The sequence below is a fragment of the Rattus rattus genome, chromosome 5, assembly GCF_011064425.1.
Source record: "Rattus rattus isolate New Zealand chromosome 5, Rrattus_CSIRO_v1, whole genome shotgun sequence".
NCBI lineage: Eukaryota > Metazoa > Chordata > Mammalia > Rodentia > Muridae > Rattus > Rattus rattus.
Window position 1 is genome coordinate 153,879,152 of NC_046158.1, and position 25,719 is coordinate 153,904,870.

The window sequence follows — 25,719 nt, forward strand, 5'->3', positions numbered from 1 at the left end:
AAAACAATAAAAGAGCCTTTTCATGTATGTGTGTGAGAGAAAGAGGAAAGTGTGTGTGTGTGCGTGCGTGCGTGCGTGAGAGAGAGAGAGAGAGAGAGAGAGAGAGAGAGAGAGAGAGAGAGAGAGAGAATGTGAGAGAAGGGGAGCGAGAGAAAGAGTGAGTAGAGGGTAAAGAGAGACTATGGCACTAGGAACTGAACATGGGGCCTGTGGATGCCAAGGAGGAGCTCTGCCACTAAGCTATTTTTCCACACCCTCAAATCATCTCTCTGCAAAAATGAGAGAAAAAAAAACAAACAAACAAACAAAAAAAACAAAACCTCAAGCTACTATGGGCTGCTATAAAATCAAGCACATTTAAATTCTACTTCTCAAAGGCTACGGTTATCACATATTAGGGCTGGAGACGCTCACAGTTAGTATCACGCACTGCTCTTGCAGAGGACCTGAGTTCGGTCAGGTCAGAGGACCAGCACTCGTGTCGGGCAGTCACTTGTAACTCTAGCTTCAGAGGATCTGACACCCTCCTCTGGCCTCCAAGGTAGCACACAATTAAAATAATAAATCTTTCTTTAAAAGACTATTAATTATTGGATTTTAAATTATGTAAACACCATTTGATGAAAGATGAAACAATTTTGCATTAAATACTTTAAATTATTTGGAGCGGGGAGGGTAGGGTTCAAGATAGGGTTTCTCTGGGTAACCCTAGCTATCCTGGAACTGGCTCTACAGACTGGGCTTTGCCTCTGAGTCTGAGGATTCACAACCCAAAACTCTTACAGAAACCAAGCATGAAAAAGACAATATATGAACAAAAATGGTGGTTAGTGCTGTAGGTGCAAACACACCCTGAAGAAAACACTGCAGCAAGTGCTGTCTGACGGTGGTGACCCAACGGGGATCACAGAAAATGATAAAATCGAAAGCCCTATATGCACAAAGCTAAAATGAGGCACCTTAGTTATTAAAGGGTATATATTAAATGTATGTAATTTGTAAGTCAACCTACACATTTCTATATTCTATAGCCTATATCCTTCAAGGAGACGCATGCTGCAGAATGAAGAACTATATTCAATTAATTTCTTTTTTTTTTTCTTTTTTCTTTTTTTCGGAGCTGGGGACCGAATTCAGGGCCTTGCACTTGCTAGGCAAGCGCTCTACCACTGAGCTAAATCCCCAACCCCTTCAATTAATTTCTTACTACATCTAATGCCAGGGGAAGAATATCACCCACAGTAAGCATTTGTCATTATATAAAATTAATTCATCTCCTGTTTGGAACGTAACCAAGGAAGATGCCACATAGCTTTCTGATGAGCAGTTGTCAGTCATCCAACTAGCTTTCTGCTTCCTTACCCTCATTGGATGGATGTCAGCATACGGGGGCTTTCCTTCAGCCATTTCTATGGCCGTGATTCCCAGAGACCAAATGTCTGCCACACAGTTGTACCCGATTTCCTGAATAACTTCAGGAGCCATCCAAAACGGTGTCCCTATCACTGTATTCCTCTTTGCCATGGTATCCTAAAAGGGAAAGGGGAGAGACCAACATCAAGCATGAAAACTGAGAAAAAGAAATGGTTTGGACATTAAAAACTGCTTTGTTCTGGCCAAGTGGTACAGAGGGGGCGTGGCTGTTTGAGACTAGCTTTTTGCTTAGATTTCACTAAGGCTCCCTCCAGGGGAGGGAGGAGTCCATTACTGCTGCTGTTGGTGAGCCCAAGGACCCGAGACAGGTCGGCAGCCCTAAGGGAAACTTGCTGCTTTATTCTGCTAATGACACAGCAAAAAAACAGCTCCTCACGACGCATTGCTGCACCTGTACATCTGTACATCGGCACCACTCAGCCATCCCAGAGAGGTTTCTGCAGTTAACAGAGACCCAAACTGGACAGCATGCAGGAAGCTGGGACAATGTCCCACCCGGGCCAAGAAGCTGTTTGCAACTGACAGCTGCTGGGGAAAGGAAAATCTGTTTTCTTCAACAGAATGTCACCGAGAACATCATCCCTACTCCAGGGCAGGCCATGCTCAGGGGGAGCCGGCCAGCATAAGCCGGCCCCCCTCATATCTTTGCTTTGTTTTCTTAAAAAAGTTAAATAACAACAACAAAACCCATGTAGTTGGATAAGTAGGAGTTGGGGAAGACCTGGAAAGGGGAAAAATATGATTAAAACATAATGCATAAAATTCTCAAGGAATAAATAAAAACATTTTAAGAAGAAAAACATGCCTTGTACTTGAAACATATCTAAAAATAATACTCAAGGCATAATGAGACAAGCCACTAAAGAAATTCAAATGGCCAAGGGCCGTAAAAACTTTCAATTATTAAAATATAAAATTATTAAAGTTTTAAAAGTTTAAACCAGTACTAATAACATACACGCCAGAGTAGAATGTTCATGATCAGGAATTACCAAGCCAGGGACCTACACCTCAGCTACTCGGGAGGCCACCTGAACCACGGAGGGCAAGATCAGGCAGACAGTGCTGCGGTACTCAATGAACAACAGTTTAAGTCCTAACACTTGTAACCTGACTTACATAATAATGGTAAATAATTTTTTTTAAATCACCACACAGGTGCCTAGCACTTGTAATCTGAGTCCTCGGGGACTGAGGTAAGAAGATCTCAGAGAATTCAAGGCCAACCTGGACTGCACAGAGCGTTCCAGAACGGCAGGGAACCCAGAATGAGACCCAGGCCCAGCCTTTAATCCCAGCACCCGAGAGGCAGAGGCAAATGGGCCTTTGTGCTTTCTAGGCCATTCTGGTCTACACAGCAAGTTCCGGGCCAGCCAGGGATACCTGATAAGACCCTGCTCAAACAGAAAAGTAAATATTACAATAGATACTTATATACTGAAATAACACATCAAAAACTCTCTAAAGAGGTAAACAGAGTGAACACCCACCTAGCCCATGCACATGAGAGACAGGAGCAAAAGGGGCTTAATTTTGAGGGTAGACAAAACTAAATAGTAAATGAAAGCAGGCATGGAAAATGTGTAAGCTACTGCAACACCAGAAAAGTAGTTTACAAAATGATGACGAATCCAGCTTTATTTATGTGCAAACAGAACAGTAGTCAAGACAATGCAACACCCAGTGAACGGAAGCGGCCGGCGGAGCAGAAGAGCAGCCTACAGTGGTAAGTACTGTCAAGACAGGTCACAGCCAGAAGGCAGGCTACTCATCTGTCCATCTTACAGACGTAGGACTCCCTTGGTTAATAGTGCAATTAGAAAAATCGTCTTCAAGCTGAGATAGAGAAGTTGTCCCTAGTTTCACCTGCGGTTTGAAGAAGGGAAGGTGGCACTTACTACACTAAGAAGCTGGTGCACACTTTCCCAGAATCTTGCTACAACTGAAGCGCAGGGAGGGAGAGGACTTGGAAACACAGCGAAGGTGCAGTCTCCCATCCTCTTCCCACCCTCCCTGAGGGCCTGTGGCTTAGGTTCTGTCAGTCTGGAGCAATGACTTCTGAACTAGCCTCACACAGCCACCAAATTAAAAAACAAAGGAAACAACTTGGGCTTAATCATTTCCTTAGCTGAGACCTCAAACTTGTGGGCTTTCAAATGGAGATAGCTGAAGTTGCTTTTACTAGATTATCTAAACTAGAAATGGACACTCACATAAAGGAAACTGTTTTGAGAATAAGTAAGCAGTGTATCCTAAACTCCAATTAGTTACAGAGTTACTAAAAGAGCAGCAGAAAGCACTAAACCCAGAAACTGTGGCTCATGTAACTGTCTATGCACACGCTGGAAAGCCAGTCAGCTGTACATGCCCCACAGACAACTGAACAGGCTTTCAAACTAGATGCTAAGGACACAACATCCCCAAACTACAAAGCACTGGCCAAGGGTGGTGGCACATACCTTTAACCCAGCACTTGGAGCTAGAGGCAGGTAGACCTCTCTGAGTTCTAGGCCAGCCTGGTCTATATCAAAGTTCTAGACCAGCCAGTACTATGTAATGATGCCCTGTCTCAGAGGAAGAGGAGGAAGAAAGGAAGAGGAGAAAAACAAACTAAGATCTAGATAGTCATGTATAAAATTCTAAACTTAAATTTTATCTTATACTTTCACCAAAATAAGTTCAAATAAGGTAATTCTCAAATATAGAAAACAAATCCCAGAATAATACTGATGTATAGATGAACTGGTATACAATGCTGGAACAGAACACCAAAGATAAAAACCGAGAGAGAGAGCGAGACAGACAGAGACAGACAGAGACAGACAGAGAGACAGGATGAATCTAAATCTGAGTCTGCCCTAGTTCACACTTGTAATCCTAGTTCACACCTGTGATCCTAGTTCACACCTGTAATCCTAGTTCACACCTGTGATCCTAGTTCACACTTGTAATCCTAGTTCACACTTGTAATCCAAGCACCCTCGGCAGACAGAGGCTTCAAGAGCAGACTACACAGTGAATTCCAGGCAACCCTCAGTTACAGGATGAGGCTGTGCCTAAAAGGGAGGGAAACCAAGAGTACGAGGCATGCACTCGGGAGGCAGAAGCAGGGGTCTCTGAGTTTGAGGTCAGCCTGTTTTACACAGGCCAGAGAGGGTTACACAGTAAGAACACGTCTTTTAACTTTTTTGAAAAAGGGAGGGGGCACTATTCTAAGGACAAAAATCAAATACACACTAAAAAATGTTGAGCATTTCTTTAGGTACTTCTCAGCCATTCGATACTCCTCAGCTGACTTGTTTGCTCTGTACCCCATTTTTAAATAGGGTTATTTGATTCTCTGGAGTCTAACTTCTTGAGTTCTTTGCATACATTGGGCATTAGCCCTCTATGGGATGTAGGACTGGTAAAGACCTTGTCCCAATCTGTTGGCTGCCGTTTTGTCCTACTGACAGCGTCCTTGGCCTCCCAGAAGCTGCTTTGTCACCCTGCCGATGGTTACCACACATCTACTGCCACACTTGCGGCAGCAGTAGGAACTGAAAGCCAAGATCAGTGAGCACCCAGTGTGCAACAGCACATCACACATGAAAACCCAAGCTGCATCAGAGACTGAGCCTGAGAGACCGTCATGCGCTGCTAACCCAGGAGGCTGAGGCAGAGGGATGGAGTCTATCAGGAGCCTGGGCTACAGAAGACAAAACAGAAAAAGACAATAATTGCAAACTTCTGCTAAAGATGACTGACTGGACAAATCTATCTTCCCCAAATCATCTAAAGATGCAAAGCGAAACCAAAAAGTTCTGTAAGCTGGGAAGCAGACGGCAGGCTGAACAGCAGCCAAACGGACAACCGCATGCAGTCCTGAGGCAGTCACTGGGAAAACTGAGGAACACCTGATTGTCGCTGAGGCGGCTGGCATCGGGAGGACGGTGCGCATGGGCATCAGAACAGCAATGCTGGCCTCAAAGAGTCTACAGAAGGATTCAGAAAGCAGGCATCTTGGCACAGGCATCGAATCCCAGCCTTCAGGAGGCTGCAGCAAGGGGACTAAGAGTTCCAAGTCAGCTAAAGCTAGAATGCAAATCCCTCTCACAAAAATAAGGAAATGTATGTAAAGTAAGGACGGCCAGAGGAGTGCGCAGTGACTCAGAGCACTTCCTACTCTGTCAGAGCACCTGAGATTGGTTCCCAACACCCACATCAGGTGTCCACAAATGCCTGTAATTCCAACCTCACATCCATCTGTCATCTCTTTTTCCTCTTTTTTTTTCCCTTGGATTTTTTTTTTACTTATATTTCAAATGTTATCCCCTTTCCCGATTTCCCCTCTGGAGTCCCTCTATCCCTCCCCCCTTCCCCTGCCTCCATGAGAGTGTTTCCCTACCTACTCACCCATTCCCTCCCGTCTTCCCGTCCAGGCTTTTCCCCTACACGGAGGCATTGAGCCTTCACAGGGCCAAGGGCCTCTCCTCCCACTGATGCCCCATAAGGCCATCCTCTGCTACACGTGTGGCTGGAGCTATGGGTCCCTCCATGTGCACTCTTTGATCAGTGGTTTAGTCTCTGGGAACTAGGGGGTTCTGGTTGATTGATACTATTGTTCTTCCTATGGGATTGCAAACCCCTTCTCGATCTGACATCTCTAATGCTGACATCTAACCCAGTGAAAGACAGGCTTGACAGCCCATCCTACATTCCTCCTAGGAGATGGGAAGTGGAATACAGGAGAACTTCTGGAATCTGCACCATGAACAACAAAATGCCCTCTCTCAAACATCAAACAGGGTGGAACCCCACATGTATACCTCATCGCAGCATGCAGCCATACACACACACACACACACACTTTTTATAAAGGGTTTTTTTTTTTTTTTTACAAATTTATTATATTATTTATGAGTGCACTGTAGCTGTCTTCAGACACACCAGAAGAGGGCATCAGATCACATTACAGATGGTTATGAGCCACCATGTGGTTGCTGGGAATTGAACTCAGGACCTCTGGAAGAGCAGTCAGTGCTCTTAACCACTGAGCCGTCCAGCCATACACATACACTTTTTAAAATGAAAACTAGCAACAAACGGCAAGTTCAGTGACACTGTGGGACACAATACATAAAACTCCACGCACCAACAATGAACAATTTGAAAACAGTATTCTACTTAAAATAGTTTCAAAAGGGAATGACGTAAACACATTAAGGCAAAATATGGATTGTGCAAATGATAGAACATTGGTGAAAAATAAAAGACCTAAGTAACGGAAAAATTGTCCGAGGTCCATGGCTTACAGTACTTAATCCTAACATGGTAATGTTTCAAGGCTTACCCACGACTCAAAGCAGTGTCTCACAAAATGCCAACGATTTCTCTGGCAAAATTAACCCACTAATCCAAAACTGAGGAGAAATGCAGGGTCCCAGGAGAGTCAAACCAATCTGGAAGATGAGAATGAAGTAAAAGGCCTCGACTCTAACCAGCGTGAAGTCAAGAGTGGAGCAGCAACAGTGACCCAGGTGCAGGACAACAGAAGACAAGACAAGCCACAGATACGCCATACTGGATTTTCAGCAAGTATCAACACATATATCACCAGAAGAAAGCTAAAGGCTTATCTACAAGTCATTGAAATAAATGATCAATGACCAGTTACCTATACACAAAAGAATGTATCTGGAGACCTACTCACAGCATGAAAATTAACTCAGATCTCAAAGCAAATGTTAGAACTGAGACCATTAAACACATAAAAAGGGATCTCGCACAAGGTCTTGATTTCTTAGTTACATAAAGTGCCAGAAGCTTAAGTGGCCAAAGAAACAAGAAACTGGACGTCTCCTAAAGTTAAAAAGTCAGACAGAGATGGTGGCATGAGCCACCATCCTAGCCCTTGGGAGGCAGAGGCAGGTGGATTTCTATCAAGGCTAGCCTGGTCTACACACAGAGTTCCAGACCAGCCAGGGAGACAGAGTTAAACCTTGTCTCAAACACAACACAACAAAAGGTCTGTAGCTAGGGAGAAGGGGAGGAGAGGGTGTGAAACCCAGTGTTTGCTGTACTACCCTGGAAAACCTGAATTGTTGGGAATCTAGTGTTTATTCTCATAGAATTGTTCCATTTTCCTACATAGAATTCCACATTCAGTAGTTATTTTAAAAACGAGGTAACTCTAGCCCCATCTTAAACAGTTTTCTTTCTCACTGGCAAGTGCTGGGGAGGCAGGCGGGAAGTCAAGAGCCAACACTGAAGCAAGCGGGAGCACTTCTGGCACAGCAGCTGAGCGGCTTGGCTGCCTTGCTGGAGGAAAGCAGGCTGGTTTAGTGAAGCTTTCTATGTACCTGATGTATCAGAGTTCAACTAAAGCTCATTTCTTACGCTAGTTTTCATTGCGAGAAAAACTGAACCATGGAACCTGAGTCCCGGAAAAGATCTGAAACTCCTATCAGCTCTGATGATGTACTTGGAAACCTACAAATTTCTCCTAACACAATTAAATCAAGTATTTTATTTTTTAAAAATGAGAAAGTAGGGGTTGGAGTAGGTCTCAGTCAGGAAAGCATTTGTCATGTATCCCTGAGAAGCTCAGTACAGTTCTCTAGCTCCACCCTACGCAGGACGCTACGGCCCTGCGTGCGCCTGGAATCCCTAACTGGTGGGCAGACAGACAGACTCCTGGAGCTCACTAGCCAGTCAGTCTTTCTGAATCAGTGACCTCCGAGTCAGTGGAGAACCACCACCACAATAAACTCTGGCTTCCACAGCACACAAATGTGCACATGAGCCAACAGACATGTGTACACGCACGCGCGCGCGCGCACACGCGCGCGCACACACACACACACACACACACACACACACACACACACAATCACTTATTGGAACTGGCTTCTCGGGGCACAGACAAAACTATGGCTACCAGTCCCCATTTCCACTTACTGTAAGTTGGCCTGCGACTCCAAAGTCTGCAAGCTTTGCATGGCCTTCTGTGTTTAGCAAAATATTTCCCGCCTTGATATCTCGGTGTATTTTTCTCATAAAATGAAGGTATTCTAGTCCTTTAAGAGTTGATTGTAATATTGTAGCTATTTCATCTTCTGTTAACTGAAAAACAAAAGACAGTAAGAAGTCTCAACCCTGTTAACACAGGAGAAAAAAGTTACATCGAAACTCTCTCACGGCTGCTTCAGCCTTGCTGTGTCCTGCCTGTTTCGGGTGATCTACGACCTGTGAACTGTGAACTCAGAGCTCCAGTCCCCTGGCTCCTCTCACCTGCCTGTCCTATCTACCTGGAAGGCTCTCCCAGTGTACATCTGTACCACAGGCCTTCCTCAGCCTGCCCAAATGTCACTCATCAGAACAGCAGAGGCCTTCCTTCTCCACGCCTGGGTCATTCTCTGTTCTTCTCGTACCGCGTCAGCTCAGAGGCAGCCTGACATACAATGCAGTCTTCCTCATTACAGACGCACGCTCCATTAAAAACTGTCCTCTCCTGCTTACTCTTGTAGCCCTGGTATTAAGAGCGGGGACTGAAATAGCTCTAGAATGACAGTGCTGGAGGCTGGCACAGGCCTCTGAGCAGACCCAAGTCTGAAACAGATCCCACCAAACCCACACACGGCTCCCATGTGACAACCAACCCACATTCAGGAGTAAGCTGTGGACAAAAGGACCCAGGATTAGAAGGACCCAGCCTGGACTTCTGGCACTACTCTCTTTCCCTTTTATCTAAGGTTTGACATTGCTGAATGAGGACCAGTGAGGAGAGAAATCAGGAAAACAAGAATGAGAGTGAGGCTCGGTGGGAACAGCCCGATGGGTAGAAATGCACAAAAACCAACCACCGCATGACAGCAGCGTCAATGATCAGAAGAGGGCGTGCCCTGCAAGTACACCCAACGGCAATTCCCAAAGGAACTTAACCAGGAATTTAAAATATCTCACAGGTGGCCAGACCTTAATCCAATCAATCAGGACGCTGGGTTTAAAGTACAGCTACCATCCACTTAGGTTTAATTATAGACCAGTTTTCTGCTTAAAGTTAAGATTTTCCTGCCTCCTGGGGGCCCCTTTCTAGTGTCCTGGCACCTACCCTTCCACATCCCCATGTAGACAGCATTCATAAAACATGAGGGGCTGAGAGCAACATCAGAACAGACTCAGGGCCAAGGGCAAGCAGCATCTGTGGTTTCAGCCTGGCAACCTCTTTAGCACAGCAGTACCACAGTCTACTGTGATCTTTTTTTTTCTTTTCAGATCTTTCTGTTCTATTTCTTCAAATTTAAATAATACTTCTAGTCATCTGTGGCTAGCAGTGGTCACACTAAATGGTCTTTATATAACACACAACAAATTAATAATTAAGTCACATAGACTAATAAACTAGTATTAAGGTATCGATTTTATTTATTTAAGCATTTTTGATGACTTGTTTATTTTTGTCTTTTATGCACTGGTGTTTTTCCTACATGCGTGTCTGTGTGAGGATGTCAGACTTACTGGAGCTAGAGTTACAGACAGTCGTGAGCCACCGTGTGGGTGCTGGGAACTGAGTCAGAGTCCTCTGGAAGAGCAGCCAGTGCCCTGGGGCCATCGCTCCAGCCAAGGGCTTCAATCTTTTTTTTTTTTTTTTTTTTTTTTCGGGCCTGGGGCCCGAACCCAGGGCCTTGTGCATGCTAGGCAAGCGCTCTACCGCTGAGCTAAATCCCCAACCCTAAGGGCTTCAATCTTAAATCAACAAGCCAGTCAAGGTTTTGGGCTTCTTTTTAATTATTTAATCCATTTTTTGAGATTATAATATAATTATAGCATCTCCCCCCTTCCCAAGCCTCCCATGTACCCCCCTCCTTGCTGTCCTTCAAATTCATGGCCTCTTTTTAATTATTGTTACCTTCATATATGTTTGTATGTACACACACAAATAAATTTTATGTCAGAACACTATTCTTGGCTAAAGAACTTACTGTCTAATCAAGAAAACCCACAATTTTCAACAAAGTAAATTAAGAAAGGGAAACAATGATAAAACACAAGATTTATAACATTTGCCAATAGCCCCACCCTACACTTATCTAATACCTCATGGCTCACCTTTGCATACTTAAGCTAACTTTACAGCACTACAGAGACTTAAAGAGATGCTCGCTCCCCCTCTTACAACCGAAGGCAAATGTTCCCATTTTGACAATCTGCAGGGCAACTGGGATTGGTTTCCAAACTGCATAGCAGTTGACCCACTAGCTTCTTACAGCCTAGACATCTCCCTCTGCACATGGACTGAAACTCAGCCTTATTATCACGCCCTAGACGACCCAACACCATCAAACCTGCCCACCTCTCTTGCCTGACCTCCTCTGTCTCTGTGGCTGCACTTCTAACACCAAACATACAAACAAGCAGCATTCTGGGGCCTTCACACTGGCTGGGTCCTATCTGCAGTGTCCCTTCGCTCCTGCTTCTCGACCTACCGCCAAGGCTCTTTACCACTTCCCCATCGCCATCTGTGGAGGTCTGGATAGATATGGCACCCACATACCCATGTATTTGAATCCTTGGCTCGGGGAGTGGCACTATTAGGTGTGGCCTTGCTGGAGGAAGTGTGTCACTGTGGGAGTGGGCTTTGAAATCCCCTATGCTCAAGCTACACCCAGTGTGGCACAGTCTCCTTCTGCTGCCTACAAGATGTAGAGCTCTGAGTTACCTCTCCAGCTCCCTAGCTACCTGTGTGCCACCATGCTTCCCACCATGATGAGGATGGACCAAACCTCTGAAACTGTAAGCCAGCCCCAATGAAATGTTGTCCTGTGGTCATGGTGTCTCTTCACAGCAATAAAACCCTAAGACACAAGCCCTACTAATTTTTTCCAAAGTATTTCTCATCACCTGGCATTTCCTTCCCAGCTGCTGCCTGTTTTCTCTGTTTCTGTACTGGAAGGTGTGCTGCCAGGATCGCAGTGCTCCACATGCTGTGCTCTCTGACCCACTTCTGGACCCCTAGTGCCCATAGCGCTGTTCTGCAACTGAAAACTAGAATCCGTGACTCTTGGGTCAGATCCTGCCATCTTAGACATGACAAATAATGCTTACAATAGTTTTATTCCCCATCCAACAGCAAGCAGAAGCCACTCTAGACATACTGGGTAAGAGGACAAATTCAAATCCAAAAGTCAACATTTGAAACTCATTCTAGAAGCTGGAGCGATGACTCAGCAGTTAGGAGAGCACTCTGCTCTTGCAGAAGTCCTCAGTTTCATTCCCACCGCCCACAATGTATGGCTCATAAATTCCCTACAAACCCAGCTGCAGGGTAGAGAAGCCTGGTCTCTCTGGGCACCTGCACTCACGTGTGCAAACCCACGCAGACACGCATAACTTTTAAAAGACCAAGTAGTTTTACAAGTCATTCTATGGCAGCTGGACATGGCAGGGAGAATGACACAGGAGGAGTGTGAGTTCAAGGTCAGCTCCAGATAACTTACTCTTCCCCCATGAAATCCTGTATTACAAAATAAAAACTCATCCCCAAGCTGTGATTTGATAACGGTTTCGTCTAATAAGAAATAAACAAAGATCACTGGAACAAGTCAGTATCAATCTGCCACGTTTAGAAGGGAACTGAGCAAAGTGGCTGACCCCTGTGACCTAGCACTCGGGATGGGCTAGAAGGATCAAAGGTAAGAGACCACACTGAGATTCTCCTTGTCTGAGGGTGAGGGAGGTGAGTAAGAGAGCAGACACCCAAGGAATGGGGAAATGACCGTCATTCTTCAGGTGTAGAAGCACACACACAAAAGGCCAGAGAAAGCTGGCGAAACTGCTCTCCCGCGGCACCGTCTGAGGAGGTAGGTAAGCTCACCGTCTTGTTTCGGAGCCGAATGATATCGGATACAGAACCAGCCCCACAGTACTCCATAACAATCCACAGGTCCGTGTTCTTAAAGTAGCTGCCATAGTATTTGACGACATGCGGGCTGGAAAGAGAAACAGTACAACTTAGTGGACTGTTCTTCAATGCATGGAAAGTAACTTCTCATTTCAAAAAAATGAACTATTTCTAGTTAGGCCTAACGAAAGCAATCTCTTGATAAGATGAAGGATAGCTCTTCCTCAGAGTAATACAGATTCAAAGCAAGGGAATGATATTTCTAAGTGTACAACTTATCTTCAGAAAAGAATCACAGATTCTCAAAAAATTAGCTATGAACACAGAACCGATAAAAGAAACATGAGGCATGTGAGCAGCCAATAGGAGGGAACGTGAGAAATAACGCCGTAGCACACACGACCCACCACGAGTCTACAGAACGGTCAGAGGAATGGTTAATAAACAGCGTTACTATATCCTAGGATCAGAGACACGGATCAGCTCTTAAGGGCACTTGCTGATCTTCTCGAGGACCTGGTTTTGGTTCCCACCACATGGTGGCTCATAACTCTCTCTAACTCCAGTTCCAGGGACCTGATGCCCACTTCTGGCCTCTGGTACCAGGCATGCAAGTGTTGCAGACATGAAATTTAAATTTGAGAGGGGGAGGTAAGCTATAAAAGAGTAAAGCAAACAGAGTTACACTCCCAGTGAGACAGGACAGATAATACATCAAGGGACACATATCAATGATGAAAGGTAATTTTTTTCTTTCTCTTTTCTTCCAAAAGTCATGATATAATTGGGAGTAGCAAGATCATCACTATACAGTATAAAGATTACTTAGCATCAAATCTGAAACCTTAGGTCTGAAATTTGATGAGAGACACCAAAAAAGAAATATGTGAGAAGTCAAGCATCTCAGGAAAATGAATAATCTGTGTCAACAACTGTGTCATTAACAGCTGGACTACTGTTGAAAGCCAGGTTGCATAGCAACGAAAGAAGTTAAAACTATCCTGGCTTCTTTGACTTGCAATTTCAAACGCCCCTTCAGCCTGGACATGTGCCAGTAGCGAAGAAAACAGAGCACACAAAATGAGCATTTGTGAAAGCACAGGTAACTGGGTGCCCGAGGTCCACAGTCCCCGGCGCTCTGCTCCTCCCCTCCTGTCCGTGCTTACTTTATTGTCCTAACACACTGCTGGGAAATGATCTGTGCAGTCTTGTACTGCCCGCTAAGATCTGCTGCACGGTTCGTGCCTGGGTTGTGAACTCCCAGAAAACAGAGGGAACCTACTGACACTCTAACTCCAGCCACTTTTTCTAGTAAGCCAGGCAAATGCCCTCTAAACCCTCCCTTTACTCAAAAGACAGTGACATAAAAATAAAACAAAGAAGCAAACAAACAAAACTCCTAGGACACAAGGATTCTGCCCCATCTTCTTTTTTTTTAAATACAAGTTTAACATAGAAAAATCTTCAAAATATTTCTTAGCCCGTGATGATCTTGCAGAAGACGCGGGTTCAGATCCCAGCACCCACACGGCAGCTCACGACTGTCCGTAACTCAATTCCAGGGGATTTGATACCGTCTTCCAGCCTCCACAGGCTTCAGGCCCGTATGTGGGCTGCATACGTACATGCAGGAATACACGTAAAAAGTAAAAATGAGGGGTTGGGGATTTAGCTCAGTGGTAGAGCGCTTGCCTAGCAAGCGCAAGGCCCTGGGTTCGGTCCCCAGCTCCAAAAAAACAAAAAAACAAAAAACAAAAAAAAAAAGTAAAAATGAGTAAATCTTTAAAAATCAAATCTTTAGTTAGAAGCATTTCCATACTCTGTTTAGATACAGCCCCAATTTGCCAACTAAAGAGAGTTCCAAAGTGAAATCATGTGGAGAAGAAGAAAACCCGCGAACTTAATTCCCCCAATCCAGCTGTGGGGCGGGGTGGAGGTGTCCGTAGGGTAGACAATAACCACTAAAAGAAAAAGATAGAGCAGGGGGAAGAAGAGCAACAGCTGCCCTTCGATAACGAGATGCACCGCCCCCCACACAGTCTAGCGCTGAGGCCTGACCAACAGAGGTCACAGACTGATCTGACCAAACTGTCCTCGGAGCCAACAGCAATGCCTCCGTGCAGAACCTCCTCGCCCTCACTCCCAAGCCCTGGACCTGGCACGGTCCTTCACTGTACTCTCACGTCTAACAGTGCTGGCCTGTGCCTGCTTTGTCAACCACTGTGTTGTCATGGAACTTCAGAGCAGGTCACGTGCTCTTCTGTGGTTGACTTTGGGGCCAACTTCCTGCTTAGAGCTTGACAAACCTTAGTTCCTCAAAATAAAACACTTAAGTACTCTTGACCCGAATCATTCTTAAGAGCAAAAGAGAAACAGTTAGTACCTAAGCAAACACTCTCTTTTTGTACGCCAATCTGCTATTCTATGGTTTCTGGAGCTAAAAAGTATTTGAATTATCTTAGCTAACTGCGCAATGGGAAGAGAGAGCAGTACGAAAAGAAAAATAAAAAGAAAGCCAGTACCACCTTCTGCCTCTTCCTCCTAGTCTCTAAAAGATCTGACAGATGAAGGAAAAAATACAAAAATGGAAACTACCTACAAAAACATAACATGCTTCCTCCTGTTTTTCAGAAAGAACAAGCACGGTGATCCCTGACCCCGCCCTCGGGAGGGCGTCTTAGCAGATCAGTCTCTGTGGTGTCCAGCGGTGCAACCCCAGCGGATGCAGAAGCTCCTTCTGTCGAAGGACCCCACGAGCTTTACCTGTCACACTGCTGCATTATTGAGATTTCCTTGATTATCTCCTGCAGGTCCGACTCCACGGGCACCTGCTTGATGGCGACAATCTGGCCGGTCTCTTTGTGAATCGCCTTGTACACGCTGCCATAAGACCTGCATGTGGGGAAGGAGACCCTTTATGGAGCCAGAGCGCCGAGACACGAGAGCAGGTGAGGCCAATCACGTTACCCAAGCTCACGTAAGTGATGAGCTATGAGCTGAGCCCACACAGTCTGAACTCCATGCTCGTTTTCTCTTCACAGCAACACAATGCCTGTGTCTGTTTTCCTACGGCCACTCTATCCTCAGTCTCTCTGTCCTTACTCAAGTGCTACAAGGCTTAAACACAGACTCTCACAAAAACCCAAGTCTCTTTCGTGCCAGAATCAGATGAACAGAGCACATTCAAATCTTTTTTGCCTTGCGTTTCATCTCCCCCGAAAAGCTTTTTAACAAAACCAAGGTTCTATGTTCATTCAATCTAGGCGCTACAAGAACATGAGGTTTAGAATCTAAAGACAGCAGACTGATACACACTATTATAAACCTGAGTTAGCGCCTTGTGCCTCAACTGTCTTCTTCACAAGATTACAGCAACAAAACACAAACAGGAGCTGGAGAGATGGCTCAGTGGTTAAGAGCACTGACTGCTCTTCCAGAGGTCCTGAGTTCAAATCCCAGCAACCGCATGGTGGCTCACAACCATCAGATGCCCTCTTTTGGTGTGTCTCAAGATAGCAACAGTGCACTCATATAATTAAAATATATAAATCTTTAAAAACAAAAAACAAAACCCTCCCTAACCAGACAGCTATGGTGCTCACGAGAAACACTCTGGACCCTTACAGACATTTGTTTTCATTAATACCCTGGGCATCACTCAGTGATAAGAGAAAACCATCTTTTTAATTCCCCAAACATGCTGGGCAGTGTGGCATACAACTTTAATCCCAGCACTTGGGAAACCAGGGCAGGTGGATCTCTGCAAGATCAGGGCCAGCCTGGTCTACAGAGGGAGTTCCAGGATAGCCAGGGCTACGTAGAGAATCCTTGTCTCAAAAAACTGAAAACTCAAAAGGAATAAATAGATTGCACAAACACACCCATTTCTACACACTGTCTTAGTGAAGAGAAAATCAAAATGAAGAATGTGGCCTAAGTGGTCAAGAGCAGAGCTATGTCACTGGCAAGAAGGAATTATCCCAATGTCAAAATAGATTTTAAAACCTTCTTTCAAAACGAAAGAAATATCTATGAATGCAGAACACGGAAAAGGTTGTCTGAATCCCTTATACTTAAACTCAAAGGAGCTTCCAATTCTGTTTTATCAGAGCAAACAACTGGTGAGCACGTGTGGAAGACCCAGCCAGTGCCCTTCCTTCCTGTTGGTCCCTGGGGAGAATCATGATAGGCTGCGCCCTTTCTCTTCCTGGGGAATGAACCAGCAGCAGGAACCTAACCTAGATCTGGCTGGTGTACAGCTAGATTTCTCAAGACTTTCTTCCCAGGTAAGACCAGGCTGTCCATTTCCACTTGTCACGTTCGGCCTTGCTTTGGATACTGTCAAGGGGAATGACACTTGAAACTAACATAACCGTCTTGGAACTGTAGGAACTGGCCAGACCGACCATTATCGGGTCAACTATCCACTTGGGGAAGTTTATTAGTCTGTCGGTGCGTGCCTCCGCAGTTAGCCACTCTTGGCAGGTACTCTCTTACTGACATCCAGCTAGACGGAGCACATGTGTACGAATCTCTTCATGTCGGCTTCATGCTGGAGCGAGTTTTGCTGGGTGCAGAACTCTTTCCCTCAGCACTCGTGCTGCGGCTCTCCCACACCTACTGCTTCTGGAAGTCTGCTCTCATGGAGTAACATTTTCACAAACAAGCTCTCCACAGCGTTCCAGGCATTAGCACTCATTAGCTGTGAAACTACGGGAACAACTTGTTATCTAATAATAAAACGTAACGAAGGTAGGAACAGAGCTCACTGACAGAGCAGGTGCCTAAAGTGCACGAGACTCTAAGACTGAAGAAAAAAGGAAGAACTTATAGGAGCCCCTGTGTAAAGCTTGGAATAACAGAAGCAAGAGGCTAGGCTCCGTTCTCAAAACGCCGGGTGCTCGAAGCTGTGACTGCCTTGCCACAGAGCCACGTGACTTCTTCAAGAGCATGACCACAGCTCCAGAACTCTGTGGTTCTTCAGCACACGCTCACGTTGAGAACAAGCCACGGGTCACTGGAAATCACAGTCCTTCCCAGAAGGAACATCTGAGGACGTGGTAGCATCCTAGAGAAGCGAAGGTAAGGTCTTCCTTCAGGAGCATGCTGGTTCCTTGAATCTGCTCAGGTTCACTACATCAGGACAACAAAAACCCACGTGTCTGTGGTGTCCTTCAGGAGCTCAAGAGATGACAGCACGAGAAAGGATCTTTAGAGGGCCATTCCCACGTTCTTTGTTGACGTCATCCATATCTAAACACTATTAAGAAAAAGAGATCACTTACTTGGTTTCTGACATTTCCTGACTATAACTGTGATATTTCCTAAATTAAGCACCCCAAGCAATACTCCCACCAAGAATTCCTAACTGCACTTAAAGACGAGATTTAGCTTTGATTTGGTGTAAGCTCTGAAAAATGTGTCAGCTGATAAACTCAAAACCAACAGTTGTGACTTCCAGAGCACTCAGTGCATGACAATCACCGTGCCTAGTACTTCTCTAGTATTTCATGCAATCCTTCATGGTGCCATGGAATAGATATTGTTACTATCCCCACTTTATAGATAAGGGTTATGAGATTCCAAATTATATAAGGTCTTGTGCTATGACTAATCAATAGGACACCAAAACCTTTAACTCTGGTTTGAGTGACTTCATTACTCTAACATGCTTTTGTTAAAAATGAAAAACCATACAATTATGTCTACAGATTTATGTCCTATCCCAAAAATAACCTGTGAACACTGTTTGATGAAGGCGCATGGACTACGCGCCTTTAGGAGAATAGCAAGAATGCCAAGCTAGGGCTGGAGAGATGGCTCAGAGGTTAAGAGCACTGACTGCTCTTCCAGAGGTCCTGAGTTCAATTCCCAGCAACCACATGGTGGCTCACAACCATCTGTAATGGGATCTGATGCCCTCTTCTGGTGTGTCTGAAGACAGCTACAGTGTACTTATAGACATAAAGAAATCATTTAAAAAGGAGGAGGAGGAGGAGGAGGAGGAGGAAAGGAGGAGGAGGAGGAGGAGGAGGAGGAGGGAAAGGAAGAGGAGGAGGAGGAGGAGGAGGAGGAGGAGGAGGAGGAGGAGGAGGAGGATAATGCCAGGCTAAAGGTACCTTTACTGAAGCCGCTCGGCTGGCAGTCTTCCACCGTCTCAGGCTTGTCATGAGCACCACAACGCATGTTCTCATCCTTCCTTCCCCTGCTTCACTGTCTGATGGATCCCAAAGAGTACTTTTGCAACTAACAGAAAGTTGAAGACTCGAGTTTTTAACAAGGAGGTAATCCGTGAAAAATCTACTCCATGCAATCCAGAATTGGATTTGCTATCGCCACAGATCTGTGTTAAACATAAATAATGCTAAACTCTCAAAACGGTCAGGGAAGGGGAGGGAGGCTTTGCTCCAGCACAGCACTTGCCTAGCATGTGCATGACCCTGGGTTCAATCCCTAGCACCACTGAGAAAGGAAAAAAAAAAAAGCATATGGTCACGTCAGTCATTAATTAGTCAAAGGTATTCTGGAGAGACAGAAATTTCATACAGCTCGCACTTGTTTGCTTACACATCAACTACCTCTGATACGTACTCAAAAGGTAAACACTTAAGGTATCCCTGGTATTTTCATGCACCGGTCATTACAGAAGGAAGGAAAACACAGACTTAGACTGCAATGATATGCAGAAGTATCAGAAACTCTCACGTGATGCCCTACGCTATCAGTGAAAGTCGGTCGCCCACCATCTATCACTGAATGGAGCGGCATTTCAGAACCTCCACCAGAACGGTATGTTAAGAGCCCACCGGTTCCCAACTGGGATGCTGGATCTCCTGGGAAGATGCAAACCGTTCTCAGTGTATTTGCTCTTTTTCACAAAGCTGCAATGGAAATGTTGAATTCCTGTTTTTCACTGACTGGTGATTAGCTGATTACACACTAGGCAGAAATCCTGAACAGCATATAAAATTGACTAAGCCTGGTTTTGTTGTTGTTTTGTTTTTGTTTTTATTTTGAGACAGGGTCTCACTATGTAGCTGACCTGGAACATGCTATGTAGAGCAGATCTGCCTCGAACTCACAAGATCTACCTGCTTCTACCCCCTAAATGCTGGAATTAAAGGTATGTGCCTCCTTCCTGGCTGACTTTTTAAAAGATGAATGAATGAACTGTAATCTAAATAGTGTTTCCTGTTAACAATATAAACCCATACGAATCACGGATTCTGTAAAAGAAAACAACAGATGACTTCGTATTGAAAAGCCTGGAGTTCACTAAATCTGTGTAGTGATGAGGCTGAAGAATGCAAAGGCGTGGCACGTAGCAGAAGCACCTCCCCCAGCACCCAGAAGCACCTCCCCCATCACCCAGAAGCACCTCCCCCAGCACCCAGAAGCACCTCCCCCAGCACCCAGAAGCACCTCCCCCAGCACCCAGAAGCACCTCCCCCAGAAGCACCTCCCCCAGCACCCAGAAGCCATGCTGACAGGAGACTCAGGAGCAGGCTTGAGTGTCACAGGAGAGAAGTTCACATTCTTCGGCTGCTAGGTCGGGGCTAAGACTGGGACTCACGGTCAGACGTAGTTTATCTATACTTACCCTTCTCCAAGTTTCTCTAAGACATCAAACACTTCTTCTGGCTGTTTCGTTAAACTATCTTCATCCAACTTTTTCAGCTGCCTGTGGATGAAGAGATAAAACTCAAAATGTGTCTTACTTGCAATTAAAAAATAAAGAACACTATACTTTACAATTACCGTTCTAGGAACTGCTCTGTGAAGTAATTTCCCTACTAGCAACTAATAGTTAAGGCGAGCTAAGAGGGTTGTTTTGTTTTGTTTTAAGTCAGGCTCAGATTATAACTCAAGATTACCATCAAACTCACAATCCCCCTGCCTCAGACTCTCATGTTCTAGGATTACAGGTATATACCACCACCCTGGCTCCTTTAAAGGAGGCGTTAACAGGGGTTGGGGATTTAGCTCAGCGTAGAGCGCTTGCCTAGCGAGCGCAAGGCCCTGGGTTCGGTCCCCAGCTCCGGAAAAAAAAAAAAAAAAAAAAAAAAAGGACGTTAACGGACTGCTCTGTGGGAGGGATACTTTTGCTGGGTTACCCAATGAGCACATTCTGGACCAGAACATAAAGAATCAAATTTCAGTTCAACATCTGTATGAATTTTTTTTTTTTTTTTGGTTCTTTTTTTCGAAGCTGGGGACCGAACCCAGGGCCTTGCGCTTCCTAGGCAAGCGCTCTACCACTGAGCTAAATCCCCAACCCCCTGTATGAATTTTTTAATAAGATGAGCTGCCCTAAAGTGATATAGACTGCCTTGAGAAGGCCAAGTTCTGTATGGTTGGAAAACGTATGGAAAATAAAGTATCACGTGACTGAAATGCTATAGCACAGAGTCAAACATTACGTAAAATAATTCTGTAAGTTTAAATGGCATAGCTATCTCTTAAAAAACAAAACAAAACAAAAAAAAAAGTGTGTAAGTAAGGCTGTATATTTAAGCCTGAACTGTACTAACTGACCTTTTCCCTCTATTGGGAAAGTTTTGGTCATCTTGTCTACCCAATTAAGTTCTATAGGTAACAGAAACAGGAAGTAGAAAGCAGACATTTATACAGAAGCAAACGTACAAACTAACTTGACGGCACAAGTGCCCAAAATCAATGTGCCAGTCTCTACTTGTACACAGTTCAAACTCTGCACCAATGCGAGACCCTCGTAATAAACTGGAGAGGTTATAAAGCAACTTTTCAAATGTAAAACTCTGAAACCTCTGATAAAACACACTAACAGACTTAAAGAGTTTGCTGTAGAGAGAGTATGCCTATATAAGTGTGTGTGTGTGTGTGTGTGTGTGTGTGTGTGTGTGTGTGTGTGTTCTACACAATGGTTTCCTGAAACTACAAAGGACAACAAAGAAAAGACAGCTCAGGAAACGGTATGAAATGTGGAAGCAGCCACACTATCAATTTCTTGTGCAAAAAAAAAAAAGGTTTGATCTGAAAGATACCAATATTTAAGACATTACTTTAAATAAAAATAGAAAAATCAGAAGGATATAAAGTTAAAAAAAAAAAAAAGCCTGACCACATGAACTACAACAAGCCCTGACGTCAAGGGGAGCCTGCATAATTTTACAAAGAAATGCAGAACCACAGAGAGTTTAACGTCTCGACTTGAAGATCAACCAACACACTGACATTTGGAGACTTAAAAGATCCTAAAACTAAAATCCCAATGACTTCTTTAAAAACTCCCAGCTTCAAAACGAAAGGGCTGAAGTGAGACTCCTCTTACGCTTCAGAAGTGGTATTTCTACGAACTCAGAAATGAAAACCAACAGCTCTTATACTGGGAGTTTTTGGTGAAACCCCACTCATCCCTGTACGGACGATGGACAATGCCTCATTCATCAGGAATAAACTCTGATAAACAGCTTACAGAAAGTATTCAAGTGTTGACTCTTAGAGCGTAACAAAAGCAAAGGTCAGTACTTCAGAGACCACAGAATAACAAAGGAAACTCCCAGGGCCCTAAGAGACAGTTGCAAGACTCGATAAGACTAGGACAGACAAACTTTAAACCTTCGTGAGAGTTTTTTAAACACTTCAAACTTAAAGAAGGTTTATTTTCTCAAATAAATGAGAGATGGTCAGAAAAATATCTGCTAAACAGATAAGCCAAATGGCAGTCCCATAACCTTGAGTAGCAATCTCTGTGTTCTCTATGTTAACAAACTAGAATTTCGTTCTTTCTCTTTTGAGACACTGTAGCACTGGCTGTCCTGAACCTCGCTCTACAGACAGGCTGGCTTCAAGCTCAGAGTTTCCTCTGCTTCTGCCTTCCAGAAGAATGCTGGGGTTAAAAGCGTACACCACACACCTGGCTCATGAAAATAAAATTTCTTCGGAGATGCTAACTAGTAGGTTATCAACAAATAAATTCCTATTAGACAGCTGCTAAGTGACTGAGTCCTCAAGGATGAGGACTATACCACCCAAATAGTCTTGACTTTGGTGAACTGTGGTGGCAAGGCTCACACAGGGGTGACATCGTCTGCCAGGTTTTACTTGCTCATAATGAGCAGGCCTGGCCAATGCAATTACACACACCAAATATTGGTGACGTCCGTCTCCTGTGTCAGCTGACACAGGAATGGCCAGCATCCTAGGAATGCAGCCTAAGCCTTCTACTACACCATTACCCAACAGCGACTTACATTTTAAAATCACTAACTCTTGTGAGTCACCGATCCATCATTAGCCAGAGTCCCACACAAACGTCAAGCTAATGACTGCAGAGAGCATGTCCTGCACTGAGACAGTTGGGGCACAGACCATCCGAACCTCTCAAGAAGACATCTGTATTTTTCCGAACACGAGCCGTCATAAAGTGACCTCGCAGATGACTCATTCTCAATCGACCACCCCATGTCAGATCGCTCAGAGGCTCGATGCATTTACGTACATTTGCTCCTCTAGCAGAATGTTCCAGATTACAGCTATGAAAGATAACCGGAACATCTTACTAACAGAGTGGTCAAGTCCAGTCGCTTCTGCCTGTAATCTCAGCACTCGGGAGGCTGAGGCAGGCAGCTGGAGGCTGCAGGATTGTAGAGCGTTTGAGGACACCTGTGTGAGACCCTGTCTCAAAATAAACAAAAAGGGTAACTAAACTAACGGTGCCCCTCCCTCGTGTGACTGTTAAGATTCTAACTCAGAGAACCTCAGAGTATTAGGTTGTACCTGGAGATAGGCCATTTTGAAATCAGAAGAGATGAGGGCACAGAGAGATACGAACGAAGACCACATGAAGAGTGGGGGAAAGGTGGCCGTTTGTAAACCAAAGACATCTGATTTCCAACTTCCAGCCTCCAGAATGGCAACTAAATAAAAAATTAAATTAATTTCCATTGCTTAAACCATCTAGGTGTGGTGCAGTAATCTGAACCAGTTAATTCCGGTGAGAATAAAATACAGAACAGAACAGCAGCAAATCGACCCTGCAACACTCTTCTCTTGCACTCTATTACAGTTCTTAAAATCCAAACGCTGTAAGAATGAGGAAAGTTGCTGGGCTGTGGTGGTGCAACCAGGAGGCAGAGGCAGACAGATCTCTGTGAGTTCGAGGCCAGCCTGGTCTACAGAGTGAGTTCCAGGACAGCCAGAACATTTACACAGAGAAACCCTGTCTCAGAAAAAAAAAAAAAAAAAAAGAAAAAGAAAAAAAGAAAAAGAAAAAGAAAGACAACAAGTAATGAGCAAAGTCAAAACAAAACAAAAAAATTCACCCCGCCCACTATCACCAAACACAAAGGGGAAAAAAAAACCTTTTAATTAAATGAAGGTTTTGGGAGAAAGGAACCAAAGAGAATACACTGGTCTAGTGGTGACTGACTGCACACATAGAGTAACAAGCTGCTAAGATGTGTATACACAAAGACCCAATGGAACAGGTAACTTCCAGAGAGGCTTCAGAGTAGGGAAGCCAAGAGCAAGGGTGTTAAGATTAGATCACCAGACATTAACGTTTCAACTGCGCCTCTGACTATGGGGCAGCTAACAAATGCCCTGCCTCCCTGTGTCCTGGCTTCATCATCTGTACAGTCAGGAGACAAGGATATCCTCCTCCTATGATCGTTGTGAAGGCCGGTTGCGTCAGTAAGGTGTACCATTTCAAAGTACCACTTCTACAAGCTCAGAAGTGGTCAAACACCAGCAATTTCGCATGGTTGAAGAGGAGAGATGGAGAGCAATTAAAACAGTGCCTGCCGACCTGTAAGCACTCTCCGGCTGTAATAATTAATAATTATTGCTTTTAGAGCCTCGCACACCACACTAAGTCAAACCTGAGCCCATCTTAAGAAGCCGTTTGCTTGATTCCATGTTTGTGTACTTCCAACGACCCCACCCCCACCCCACCCCCACCAAGAGTGCTGCCCCAGGCTTTCAAATCTGCTCCCTTCACCTCTCGGGTGCGGGGCACTCCCTTACTCTGAACACTTCCTATTTTAGTGCTCATTCTGCTGCAGGAAGTCAAACGTCTTCACTGTGAAACCCAAGTTTTTGGCTGTATCTGAGAGAAGCATGACTCCCTCAGGCTCCTGAGGGGGAGCGGTCCAACGCACCAACAGCCAGTTTAGGAGTTGAGACTTCCTAAAGTCAGTCCCCTTCATCTTAACCCAAAACAATTCTAGATACTTCCAGAATCTGGACTTGAGAGTATCGAAACAGAATTGGAAAAGGACAAAGTCTGACTGAACCTACTGTGTCTAAACTCTATTGGACCTCAGCTTACACAACCCCGGTTCCCCCACCCCACCCCACCCCCTTATCAACGTCCCAACTTTGGGTGTTGGAAGACTAGGGAGGATTTGAAGAAAATTAGGCAGACACTCAGGATATCAGTAATAAAAGCCATTAATTACCATCACCACTACTACATGAGGTTGACACCCTCAAAACCCTTGGAAACTCTATCCCCCATAACCCTCTCTCCACTACTAGAACCACGAAGCATTGGTACTTCCACAGTAAGGCAGTTAAAAGCAAAGACTTTTTAGACAGGACACAAAACCCCACTCCATCTCTTACTGGCTATGAGACTTCCAATCAATTTTTCTAACGACTTCTGCCTCAGAAGCAAAGCATCAGACCTTTTACCACCGCACGGTCTGTGGTACTCAGGACACTCTCAGTAAGTCCTCGCTCTCACCCGGCCTCAGCATTCGCCCCTACATCCTCGAGACCCTTCTTGGGGCGCCTTTCCCCGGCCTCTGCTGGTGTCTCCCTAACTTGTCCGCACGTTGCCCAGAGAGTGCTCTCTCTAACCACAACCACTTCTATCCCGGCCAGCGGATGCTCTCTCACTCAGCAGGTGCTCCTGCAGCCGGGTCCCTAGCCTCGCGGGTCCCTCTCCGCCCGGCAGGAGCTTGCACGCCCGGGTCCACCCTGAGCAAGTTCGCGCCTTCCCTTCCCATCCAACTCTCCTCCTCTCAGCCTACGGCCCCTCACCTGCGCGGTGGGTTCCTCAGTTGCACGGTCTCCATGGCGCTGCCAGCAGCCGCCCAGACTGCCTCAATGCTCCATCCTCCGGGAGCCCGCCCCGCAAACCCTCCCACACTTCCGCTTTCCGCCCCTACCGGAAGCGAGAGGAGGCCGGGCTGATCGGCGTGAGTCACGTGGTACAGTGGCGGGCGGATACAGAAGTCTGAGACCAAAGAATTTCCTCTCGGGCGGCCTCTAGTGGCTCAAGTGTTAGCGTCACCCTCTCCTTGACTTGCCTTTGGACTGAATACTCTCGAGCCTAACTGAGGTTTCTCCAATTTCTCAGGCGGTGAGGCTGTTAGCAAAGCATGGGCTTGATAAGAATTGAGTTCTTGTTAGAGCCA

At 45.2% G+C, this 25,719-nt stretch overlaps 1 protein-coding gene across 1 annotated transcript in view; it reads right to left on the minus strand.

The window, feature by feature from the left end:
* Stk4 (serine/threonine kinase 4) overlaps positions 1-25,443 on the minus strand; it is a 77,699-nt gene extending 52,256 nt beyond the window's left edge. Inside the window, exons 1-6 of the mRNA XM_032904862.1 lie at positions 25,343-25,443; positions 19,917-19,997; positions 15,080-15,208; positions 12,290-12,404; positions 8,374-8,538; positions 1,363-1,530 (exon numbers count right to left, since the gene is read on the minus strand). Coding sequence (XP_032760753.1) covers positions 1,363-1,530; positions 8,374-8,538; positions 12,290-12,404; positions 15,080-15,208; positions 19,917-19,997; positions 25,343-25,377 — 693 coding nt within the window. The 5' untranslated portion in view covers positions 25,378-25,443. The remainder of the gene's footprint in view (positions 1-1,362; positions 1,531-8,373; positions 8,539-12,289; positions 12,405-15,079; positions 15,209-19,916; positions 19,998-25,342) is intronic.
* Positions 25,444-25,719: the final 276 nt, after the last annotated feature.